The sequence below is a fragment of the Haematobia irritans genome, chromosome 5, assembly GCF_050003625.1.
Source record: "Haematobia irritans isolate KBUSLIRL chromosome 5, ASM5000362v1, whole genome shotgun sequence".
NCBI lineage: Eukaryota > Metazoa > Arthropoda > Insecta > Diptera > Muscidae > Haematobia > Haematobia irritans.
In genome coordinates, this window is record NC_134401.1 from 111,460,643 (window position 1) to 111,473,905 (window position 13,263).

Sequence of the window (13,263 nt, forward strand, 5' to 3'; positions counted from 1 at the left end):
TTAACCTCTCATAATCCGACAGGCGTTCCAAATGTGAACAAAATTTAGTCAACCAGGCGAAGAATTTTCTCTACACTTTCTCTACAAATTTTGTTTTGAGAGAAAAATCGAATATCTATAGAAGTCTACCAAATTTGGTATAAATCGATTTAAATTGTGATATATGGGAATATAATTTTTTTTATATATAGCTTCCAACAATTTTGAAGGACTTCAAATGGTTTCACAAATGTTGGTCTAAATAATGGTGAAGGGTATAATATTGTCGGCAAAGCTCGACTTTCGACATTCCTTATTTGTTTTTCAGTGCATAGTATTTTTAATTAAGCAAACATCAGTTTCGGCGATAATGACGTACTTCCTAATATCCATACATTCGTTACTGATATGAGATATACGTTCAGTGCTAGACTTTAGAGTATCTCACTTAAGAAGTTTCTGAACCAAAGATTCTATTTCTTTAATATAAAGATAGTTTGGGAAAGCAACATATCTTTAAATCTAGGCTAACATTAAAAAATAATTCGTCAATTTAACTCGATTTTCATTGATTAGTAGAATTGATTGGGGATGACTGTCTTAAGTAGAATTTTATAGGCAACACACGAACAAAGTTCATTTTTCTTCAAACCATTTGAACAAAGAAAAGCTGCTGAGCACGCATAGAGATCACAATTGGATATAAGCTTGTAAAACATTTGTGGCAACATAATACCAAAATCAAAGTAATTAAATAAATAAATAAATAAATAAAACGTGAATTACAAGGGTGTAAGTAAATGTTGCCGCTTAGCAACGTTGGGCATGAAAGTGTTAACTACTTTGTATAGTATTTCTGTCGAGAGTTTTAAATATGCATATTGCATGCAGTAATCAAAGTACAAATGCCACGATTATTTAAATAAAATAAAGTTAATTCAAATTATTTCCCATCACTACGGAGAACATTTTGACGTAAAAGGCGCTAGATTTCGATTTAAATGCAATAAATTAGCAGAGTGATAACAAAAACGATTAAGTAATAATAATAATTTGAGTAAAGCATGTAATTGTTCCAGTTACTGAGACGATGAAGCAAAGAAATAATTTCTTTTTACACAAATTACTAGAACTATTATTATTTATTGCAATATTTATAGTAAAATATTATTGAAATTTCGAATAGTTAAATATGCAATTTTTACACATCGTAAAATTACAAGTTGAAGCAAAAAATTGATAACTGTAGAATGTTCTTTTAGGCAAATATAATAGAAACTACAGTTTCTAGAAGCCCAAGATACCAAATCGGGGTGTAGGCTATATCAAAACCTATCCCACCTTCGAACTTGACATTCCAAAATAAAAACCAGTAAGGAAAGTCTAAAGTCGGGCGGGGCCGACTATATTATACCCTGCACCACTTTGTAGATCTAAATTTTCGATACCAAATACATACATTTAAATATCACTCGATCTGGACAGAATTTGATAGACTTCTACAAAATCTATAGACTCAAAATTTAAGTCGGCTAATGCACTAGGGTGGAACACAATGTTAGTAAAAAATAAATATGGGAAACGTTTAAATCTGAAGCAATTTTAAGGAAACTTCGAAAAAGTTTATTTATGATTTATCGCTCGATATATATGTATTAGAAGTTTAGGAAAATTATAGTCATTTTTACAACTTTTCGACTAAGCAGTGGCGATTTTACAAGGAAAATGTTGGTATTTTGACCATTTTTGTCGAAATCAGAAAAACATATACATGGGAGCTATATCCAAATCTGAACCGATTTCAAGCAAATTTGGCACGCATAGTTACAACGCTAAGTCTACTCCCTGTGCAAAATTTCAACTAAATCGGAGTTAAAAATTGGCCTCTGTGGTCATATGAGTGTAAATCGGGCGAAAGCTTTATATGGGAGATATATCCAAATCTGAACCGATTTCAAGCAAATTTGGCACGCATAGTTACAACGCTAATTCTACTTCCTATGCAAAATTTCAACTAAATCGGAGCAAAAAATTGGCCTCTGTGGGCAAATGAGTGTAAATCGGGCGAAAGCTATATATGGGAGCTATATCTAAATCTGAACCGATTTTGCTGATATTTTGCAAGCTTTTCGAGACTCATAAAATATTCGGATGTACGGAATTTGAAAAAGATCGGTTGATATACACGCCAATTATGACCAGATCGGTGACAAATATATATGGCAGCTATATCTAAATCTGAACCGATTTTTTCCAAAATCAATAGGGATCGTCTTTGAGCCGAAGCAGGACCCTATACCAAATTTTAGGGCAATCGGACTAAAACTGCGAGCTCTACTTTGCACACAAAAATACATCAACAGACAGACAGACAGACAGACAGACAGACGGACAGACAGACGGACAGACAGACGGACAGACAGACAGACGGACATCGCTAAATCGACTCAGAATTTAATTCTAAGCCGATCCGTATACTAAAAGGTGGGTCCATGATTACTCCTTCTTGGCGTTACATACAAATGCACAAACTTATTATACCCTGTACCACAGTAGTGGTGAAGGGTATAATGAATCTATGGCAAATTTCAGTATGATAGCGTCACTATTGTTATAAAATATTGATATTTCCGGAAAGTTAGGGAATCGGGCGTTCGACCTATTCAAAATATTTGCAACTACCTAACAATCTTTATTATTATTGATGATGTTATTTTTGTAAGATGAGATTAAACGTACAACGCATCGCAGGAATATCGTCATTACCTATTGAATTATTCATTCAAAAAAGAATTAGAATCAGCATAATAAAAAGCAAATTATTGACGATTTTAAAGCAAGTGTATAGCAAAAACGAATTTTGGGAAAGTAGAATGACCACAAATTAATTGGTGGGCGCACCAAAATTGTGCACAGAAATGGTAGAAAACGTAAGATTACGCCAAACAAAAAAGATCGTAAAATTAAGATAACCATATAACAATACTCTCAAATATCATATATAGAAATCAACCACGTATATGAATATATAAACCACAACGATCAGACGTAGAGCTTAAGAGGTCCGAGTGCGATCATACAAAAATATAAAAAAAACGCTTATTTCCAAGAAAAATAGGTCAGAGCACCTTTAATTTGAAGAAAATATCTTGAATTGTCTGGTTTGAAAGGCAGATACTTGGAGCAAAGGTGAAAGTTTGTACTCCAGGAAACACAAAAATTTCCGTCAATCTTTGTGGGAGCAACATTATTGACCCGATAGAATCGAAGAAGACTACAAATACATTTTGCTATATGCGATATTGTCATAAGCATCCCAAGAAGTGTCGTCTTATTGGTTTTATTTCAGCACCATAATGACCCCAAGGACACGTCTAAGGTGGTAAAGCCATGGATTTCCGATGAAACTTGATTGTTTGTTTGACTGGTCTGCCTAGTCGCCTGACCTAAATCTCATACAGAATCTTTGGGAAGTTGTAAAACGAAATATTGGGAAAAATTCTTTATTCAAATCCTTATTCAATCACAAAACCTAATTAATTCAAATAATTGAAATGTCTTCACTCACGAAAATGATAGTATTAATCACAGTTTTAATCGAGCATAAAAAATAATTGATTAAAAATTAATTGATTTCATTAGAAAATTTCTAACAATTTTTAAATGTATAAGTAGCTGATGTTTTTACATAAAATAATAAGCACATGCAAGCCAACAAACTTATACAATAAACTGAATTTTGCCAGATCTTCTTGGGGTAGAACTATTATACAACTAAGCCATCGTCGTAGTTTATCTGAAAAACACTTCCTGATATGAACTATCCGTCTCTGGAACCAACTCCCCAATCACATTCAAATCATAAGAAGCAATCATAGATTCAAGACAAATGTCATTAAATTCTATAGCGAATCCTGATGATAACTACTAACAGAGTTCTCTATTTCTCAGGGAATACATATAAAAACTCATTTAAATAATTTATACATACATATATTTGTTTTTTTTTTTAATACTTTAAAATTTTTTAGTTTTTTTATTGTTAATTTCATTACCTATTCCAACTTAAATATTGATAATAATAGTTGAATGATTTATCCTTACTATATTATTTATGACAATGCATATTTAGTACTAAATTTATAAGATTTGTATCTTGTTGTACTGAAAATCCAAATCAAATAAATGAAATGAAAATGAAATGAAATTGATTCAATTAAAGTTTTCCACAATTCAAACAATTTTTAATTCTTTTTAGTTTCTATGACTTAATCTTCCGAGTTTGATTAAAAAGTTAATTGTATCAATTAATTTTTTTTTTTTAATTGAAAATTTTAAAAATTTCAAACATTGACTTAATGGTTCTAGTTTTATTAAAAGGTTAGTGGTATCAATTAATTTTTTAATTGAAAAAGTAGTCAACTTTAATCGGCTTTTTAATTGGGAACATTTTGATGATATTTTTTCTCTGTATGCTAAGCTAAATTCGCATTCGAATTTTAAGGACTTGAAATCTCTAGACTTATGACAATATTATTTTTCAGTGTATGGAGGCTGTTCGAAAATGTGAACTATTGAGCGTTGCCAAAATGAATTTTCATGTTGGTCCAACATTTTTCAAAAATTTGACCAAAATTCGTATCAGCGGAACATTTTTCCAAATTACATTAATATAATTTAAAAGTTAAAATTTTTCCAATTTTTTGTTTCTTCAATAAAAAATTTTTTAAAATTTTTATTTCTATTCAAAATTTTTATTTCTATAGGAAATTTTGTTAAAATTTTTTTTTCTATGGAAAATTTTGTCCAAATTTTATTTCTATAGAAAATATAGCCTACATTTTATTTCTATAGAAAAATTTTCCAAACTTTTATTTCTATAGAAAATTTTTTCAAAATTGTATTTCTATAGAAAATGTTGTCCAAATTTTATTTCTATTGAAAATTTAGCCAAAATTTTATTTCTATAGAAGTTTTTTTCAAACATTTATGTCTACAGAAAGTTGTTGCAAAATATTTCTATAGAACATCTTGTCAAAATTTTATTTTGTCAACATTCCATTTCTATAGAAAATTTTGTCCAAATTTTATTTCTATAGAACATATTGTCCAAATTTTATTTCCACAAAATTTCAAAATTTTATTTCTATACCTAAATTTTATTTCTATACCTAACATTTTATTTCTATAGAACATTTTGTCAAATTTTTATTTTTATACAAAATTTTCTCAAAATTTTATTTCTATAGAAAATCTTGTTCAAATTTTATTTCTATAGAAAATGTTGCCCAAACTTTATTTCTATAGAAAAAATTTTCAAACTTTTATTTCTATAGAAAGTTATCGCAAAATTTTATTTTTATAGAAAATTTTGTCAAAATTTCATTTCTTTGGAAATTTTGTCAAAATTTCATTTCTATTGAAAATTTTGTCTAAATTTTATTTCTATAGAAAATTTTGTCCAAATTTTTTTTCTACAGAAAATTTTGTCAAAACTTCATTTCTTTAGGAAATTTTGTCAAAATTCCATTTCTATAGAAAATTTAGCCAAAATTTTATTTCTATAGAAAACTTTGTCCAGACTTTATTTCTATAGAAAATTTAGTCTAAATTTTATTTCTATAGAACATTTTGTCAAAGTTTTATTTCTATAGAAAGTTATCGCAAAATTTTATTTCTATAGAAAATTTTGTCAAAATTTTATTTCATTTGTTTTGTTTTGTTATTGTTGGTTTTGTTCTTTAAGCATTGTTGTTGTTTTTTTTTTATTTCAGCTTAAAACCATACATTGACTAAACTACAAGAGTAGCTTAACCAACAGAGGAAAAGTAGTTTAGTCAATGTATGGTTTTAAGCTGAAATAAAAAAACAACAAAAATTTTATTTCTATGAAAAATTTTGTCAAAACTCCATTTCTATTGAAAATTTTGTCTAAATTTTATTACTATAGAAAATTTTGTCCAAATTTTATTTCTTTAGACGATTTTGTCAAAATTTTATTTCTATAGAAAATTTTGACTAAATTTTATTTCTATAGACGATTTTGTCAAAATTTTATTTCTATAGAAATTTTTGTCAAAATTTCATTTCTTTAGGAAATTTTGTCCAAATTTTGTTTTGTCAAAATTTTATTTTTATGGAAAATTTTGTCCAAATTTTATTTCTATAGACGATTTTGTCAAAATGTTATTTATTTAGGAAATTTTGTCAAAACTCCATTTTCATAGAAAATTTAGCCAAAATTGTATTTCTATAGAAAATTTAGCCACTATTTTTTGGCAAACTTTTATTTCTATAGAAAATTTTCTCAAAATTTTATTTCTATAGAAAATCCTGTCCATACTTTATTTCTATAGAAAATTTTGTCCAATCTTTATTTCCATAGAAAATTTAGCCCAAATTTTATTTCTATAGAAAAGTTTGTCATAAGTTCATTTCTTTAGGAAATTTTGTCAAAAATCCATTTCTATTGAAAATTTTGTCCAAATTTTATTTCTATAGACGATTTTATCAAAATTTTATTTCTACAGAAAATTTTGTCAAAATCTCCTTTAATAGGAAATTTTGTCAAAATTTTATTTTTAAAGGAAATTTTGCCAAAATTTTATTTCTATAGAAAATTTTGTCGAAATTTTATTTCTATAGAAAATTTTGTCCAAACCTTATTTCTATTGAAAATTTTGTCCAAATTTTATTTCTATAGACGATTTTATCAAAATTTTATTTCTACAGAAAATTTTGTCAAAATCTCCTTTATATAGGAAATTTTGTCAAAATTTTATTTTTAAAGGAAATTTTGCCAAAATTTTATTTCTATAGAAAATTTTGTCGAAATTTTATTTCTATAGAAAATTTTGTCGAAATTTTATTTCTATAGAAAATTTTGTCCAAACCTTATTTCTATAGAAAATTTTGTCCAAATTTTATTTTTATAGACGATTTTGTCAAAATTTTATTTCTAGAGATAATTTGTCCAAATTTTATTTCTATAGAAAATTTAGCCAAAATTTTATTTCTATTGAAAATTTTGCCAAAATTTTAATTCTGTAGAAAATTTTTTCAAATTTTTATTTCTGTAGAAAATTTTTTCAAATTTTTATTTCTATAGAACATCTTTTTAAAATTTTATTTCTCTAGGACATTTTGTCAAAATTGCATTTCTATTGAAAATTTTGTCCAAATTTTATTTCTATAGACGATTTTGTCAAAATTTTATTTCTACAGAAAATTTTGCCAAAATTCCATTTCTATAGAAAATTTAGCAAAAATTTTATCTCTGTAGAAAATTTTGTTAAACTTTTATTTCTATAGAACATTTTCTCAAAATTGTATTTCTAAGAAAACTTTATCCAAATTTTATTTCTATAGAAAATTTTGTCCAAATTTTATATCTAAAAAAAATTTTGTACAACTTTTATTTTTATACAAAATTTTGTCCAAACTAAATTTCTATAGAAAATTTAGCTCAAATTTTATTTCTATAGAAATTTTAGCCCAAATTTTATTTCTATAGAAAATTTTGCCAAAATTGCATTTCTATAGAAAGTTTTGTTAAAATTTTATTTATATAGAAATTTTTGTCAAAATTTTATTTCTATAGAAAATTTTGTAAAAATTTTATTTCTACAGAAAATTTTGTCAAAATTTCATTTATTTAGGAAATTTTGTCAAAATTCCATTTCTATAGAAAATTTAGCCAACATTTTATTTCTATAGAAAATTTTGTCAAAATTTTTATTTCTATAGAAAATTTTCTCAAACTTTTATTTCTATAGAAAATTTTGCCCAATCTTTATTTCTATAGCAAATTTAGCCCACATTTTTATAGAAAATGTTATTAAAAGTTTATTTCTATATAACTGTTTGTCAAAATTTTATTTCTATAAAAATTTTTGTCAAAATTTTATTTCTATAGAAATTTTTATCAAAATTATATTTCTACAGAAAATTTTGTCAAATTTTTAAAAATTACCGATTTGACAAAAATGGACCAAAATCAACCAAATTCAAGTCCATCGGACCAAATTTAAAATTCAATAATTTTTTGAACCAATTTTGGTCCGATCGGCAAATGGCAAGCCTAGAACCATTACACATCATATTCGGCACGGTTATCTGTTAGCCTAAAATATCATTAGATTTTGAGTTTCATGTACATCGGATAATAATTGCGATGGAAATCCGTCTATATGGAGGATATACCAAAACCTGTTCATGGTCCTAAAATACCTCTAGATTTCCAATTTCAGGAAAATCTGATATATATTGCGGTGTGCAAAAGCCCAAACATCGGCCGATATAGCCTATCTTCGAACTTGACCTGCATTACGAGTCTGCGCAAAATGTCAACATGATAACATAAGTTCATTATTGAAGGCTATAAAGTGATTACAACAGCAGAGGCAGACATTATTATATCGTCTTAGAATTTCGATGTGTTACAAACGAAATGACAAGCTTGTTAATCGCATCATCATAATTACAGGGTGGTAGATATAAAAAGGGAAACTGACACAGGTTCAAATCCCCTTGGTGGTGAAATACTTAATTTTGTTTTTACTGTTTTCTTTACACCCAGAGAAGGAATATGATCACCTCAACCATGTTTTAAGAGCAAAATGTTATTTTTGAATGGTGACCATGTAACATGTTTGTCGCAACCATGTTATTTTCTCGGAGATTATGTGTCTGATTTTTGGCATTTTTGGGGAGAAAAGAACATTTTTGCCATAAACATGTTACTATCCAAAAATAACATTTTGCTCTTGAAACATGGTTGAGGTGATCATATTCCTTCTCTGCGTGTACTCTTTTATTGATATCAATTCTTTTTTGCGACATTTTATTGTCAAAAATTTAAATATTCACTTTAAACTTCCAAAACGCGTATTTTCTAAGACTTGCCCAAAAGAACTTCATTGGAAGTGGACAAAAATTTATGGAACCGGATTTCATTTTAAAAACCCGTACCGGAATAAAGTTATAAACTTTTTCTAATTTTATCTCACCGTAAAGATTTTTTGAATAATACTAGCAAATATTTGAACGCATATTTTAAGTCTTTGGAGATATGGATCGGTATATTTTTCAAATATTTTTTTTCGGCAATTTCTATTATTTTATTTGTCCTTGATGTATTTTATGCAAGGTAAAATTCAGAAAATTTGAATTTATTGGTAAAACAGCGTAAAACAAAGAATTTTTATATATCACATCAAACGAACTTCTTGTGAAGTGAAAATCAATGTCCATGTTTGAATGTACTTTAAAAGTAATGACTTAGGAAGAACTTTTAAATTGTTTGCTGTGGAAGATCCTGTAATGTGTTTAATGTTCTCTTTTGTTTGTGGAACAAATTCCATTTTTTGCTGGATTCATCCAAATCTACACACCACTTTTCAAACCCTCGTTACATATTTTTTACAATCAAGAATTGAAGCTTAATTTCATAATGCGCTTTTGCTTTGCTGGCACATAAGTAATTTTTTTTTTTGTTTTTTTGTAAACCATAAAAAAATTCCACCAAGTTTTGCCATTACACCTTAATTTTCATTTAGTTTTATTTCTTAATAAATAAATTTCATAAATTGCTGACTTGAATGTCAATGGTATGAAAAAACAAAAACAAACAAATACATTGCACTTTGATTTGTTTATCTAAAGATTAATAACAGTGTGTGTTTTCTTTATGTTTTTATTGCCAATATTTGTTGTTAATCAATGAACTCATAATTCATTTACTTTGAAAATTACTGTGAACTTCATATGTCAAATCACTAAATTGCAAATTAACCGCCGACTCATTTGAAATTTTCCGAAAAATATTGTATTCGTTTTTCGCGCACGAAGTCATTTTGAAAAATCTGTGGAGCTATTGAAATGCAACTTCTTTCCAACCGTTGCAATGTTGTACTAAATTCAATTTAAAAATTTTAGCGCCGATAAGCACCTCAGCGTAGTCAAACAAACACACATCTGGCATTTTTTTAGTAAATAAAATTACAGTGCAGGCAATGTGTATAGGGTAAGTGATTGCCATGCCTTGTTGGCTAATGTTAAAGATCAGTCTAGACAATCACTAGACATGTTATGGGCTTATGGTAATTGATAACGACATGAAATTATTGTGGCATATTGGATTCTTGTTAATTATACCCCACCTACCATGTGTATATGGTAGTTTTCTTTGTAATATAAGACTTAAATTGGATTATAGGCCCTGTTATCTTTACCTTGAGTAGACAATAGGAAAACCAACGAAATACCTTAAACACTGTGATTAACTTTATTATGACCAAGTATAAGCATGGAAGATTCATATTCAAAGAACAAAATATTATGATTAAAAGTAATTTCTTTAGCGAACATAAAACATATTCTCCAAGATCATCAATAAAATAATTACACTGTAAAATAATTATTTGATTCCATCCATCTTTTGGTATAGCCCCCAATGTTTCTGCACTCAAAAAAAAAGTGTACTCTCTATTTCACTAAAGCCAATTTAACTTTATTTTAGTTCATGGATATATTATGTTTGGAGAAAGTTTCCTTTACTATAATAATTTTTTGTGTACATTAGTTAAATTAACTAAAACCGAGGAAAAAAATATACACAAATGAAGCATAAAGATTAACTAAATTCGTGTCTTCCACAAAATAGTTCAAAATGTCTTTAAATTGGTAAATTTTATCAAAAATGCGTTCATCATGAACTTCCCAGCAAAAAAAGCGTCGCCAAAAATGTAATGAAAATGTTCTTTTTGGATCCGGATGTGGTGCATAATTGACGCAGAAGCGATGAATTTAACATGAGCTTGTCATAGGACGGAAGTCCCCCATTTCAACAGCCGTTGCACTGAATTTGCATCACTTCTTTAGGTGTGATCCGAATTCACTGTTTTTGATGTAAATTACAAAATTCTGTGATATTTTGTTAAATAAATAATTTTTATAATTTTTTATAATTTTTAATCGATCCTAACGCTTGTATGAAACGTTTGACCACAAATATTTTCAAAAATTCACAATTTTTGCAGATTGGATTTAGATTTTTTTTCAACAAAATTTAAATGGTTTGTACCATTTTATGAATTCTTACTCTGTTTTTAACCTATTTAAAACAAAAAAGTTAAAATTGCCCATTAAAAATATGAAATAAGCATGTTACACAAAATTGAATGAAAAGAACTTCCTGGGCAGTTAAAATAAAGAACATCATTGGGAGTGCATCCTCTGGAAGTGCTTTTAAAGTTGTGCCTTCGGAAGAACTTCCAAATTTTTTTGCTGGGTTCGTATGTCACTAAATACATACTTGCAATTTTGAACTCCAAGTTTTTTCCTTCAAACTACAAAATTTTCTTCAACATGTGAAAAAACTTAGTTATGTCTAATAAGTTTTCTTAAATTTGTCGAAAAATATTTACTTATTTTTATGACATCGAGGTGATGCCAACGTTTGTAATACTGTTTAGTAAAATTTTCTACAAATATTAAAAATTTTCTAAAATAACCGAATTTTTTCTACCTGGTTCACTGTTTTTTCAGTGTGTATAAAATGTTTCTGTATAAAATTATAAATAGTCTAGTAGATTGGTCTGATTTGCTTAAACTTTTGCCTTTGAATGTGCCATCAAGGCTACTGAGTCATAATAAGTTCTTTTACGTTCCATTAAATAGAGGGCTTCAAAAGAGTTCTATAGAATCAATTGGATTTAATGGTTAATATAGAAAAATTCGCTAATTTATTAGATCTTATATATTTTATTTTTAGTTTTAAGTTATAGTCTGTAAGGAATTTTGTTATTCCATAGACGAAAATAAATATACCGATCTCCCGATTTTATTTTTGGGGCTTTCAGTAACTGTATTTATTTATTTCATAAAGAGTCAAGTCGCTAGACCATATATGACCCAAAAACTACACAATTCTTTGAATAATTGACTTAATTTATAACATTAATTAGAATAAAAAATATAATAAAAAGAATCACCGGCTACTCTATAGTCTCGATTAATTGATATTACAAACAAATTTACTAAAATAATAGAATATAAATAGAATTACAATGATATAAAAAAAGTAATAAAATAATGACAATAATAACCATTCAACATTACCTAGCTTATAGTCTAGAAATGAGAATATAGGATTAAATGATTATAAATTTGTGTAAATGAGCATTAAATAAATAATAGGAAAACTAATACTGAGAAATTTCTTACAAAAATGTATAATACAGAAAAGAACTAAAGAATTATAGAATTATATCTACTTCATATTAGAGTTCATCATTGTCTATTAGTAAAAATAGGCATGAGAACCAGTTCATATGTTAGTTCATTTATTAATATAATTATTTATTAATTTTTTTTTTACTTTCCGATTTGCCTGAAATTTGAAATCTAGAGGTATTCTAGGACCATAAAAAGGTGTGCCGAAAATGGTGCCTATCGGTCCATGTTTCGATATAGTCCCCATATAGACCGATCTCCCGATTTTACTTCTTGGGCTTCTAGAAACTGTATTTACTATCCGATTTGCCTAAAATTGAAAATCTAGAGGTACAAAAAGGTGTGTCAAAAATGGGGTTTATCAGTCCATAGCCCCCATATAAACCCATCTTTCCATTTTACTTCTTGGACTTTTAGAAACCGTATTATCAATCTGATTTACCTGAAATTTGAAATCTAAAGGTATTTTAGTACCAAAACTTGGTGTAGCGAAAATGGCGCATATCGGTCCATGTTTTGGTATATCCCCCATATAGACCGATCTCCCGATTTTACTTCTTGATCGTCTAGAAACTGTATTTACTATCCCATTTGCCTGAAATTGAAAATCTAGAGGTATTTTGGGACAAATACACCCAGAAAAAAGTGACCGATTCTTTAAGTTAAAATGAACTAATTGTGAAGAAAATTGAACTTCGTATAGCGCCAAAGACAATTTTATTTTTTTGAACGATGTGATTTTCGTTGAAATTAGGTAGAATGCATTCCATATATTAGTTAACATTTTCCTATATTTATGTACCACTCAGAATGAAACAATTTAACTGAATTGAATTCATATGTGGAATGATTTTATTGAACTTTTTTCATTCATTGGGACAAATCTTAGATATTTGTGGTAAACCTTTTTACTTCAAACTTAGAACGGCTTACCTTGGTTTTTAAATACAATTTTATTTATTTATATAGGCAATTTTTTCTTCAATAAAATACACGTTTTATTAATATATTAAATATATTTATTAAGAATCAACAGCATCGACTGGCCTT

At 27.6% G+C, this 13,263-nt stretch overlaps 1 protein-coding gene across 2 annotated transcripts in view; it reads right to left on the reverse strand.

The window, feature by feature from the left end:
- Nucleotides 1-9,897, reverse strand: part of LOC142238554 (ATP-binding cassette sub-family G member 1-like) — a 50,115-nt gene extending 40,218 nt beyond the window's left edge. The window contains exon 1 of one of the 2 annotated variants that reach the window (XM_075310246.1): nucleotides 9,721-9,897. In XM_075310246.1, the coding sequence (XP_075166361.1) occupies nucleotides 9,721-9,832 (112 nt within the window). In that variant the 5' untranslated portion in view covers nucleotides 9,833-9,897. The remainder of the gene's footprint in view (nucleotides 1-9,720) is intronic. The other variant, XM_075310248.1, reaches the window with a different exon arrangement.
- Between the last annotated feature and the right edge of the window lie 3,366 nt (nucleotides 9,898-13,263).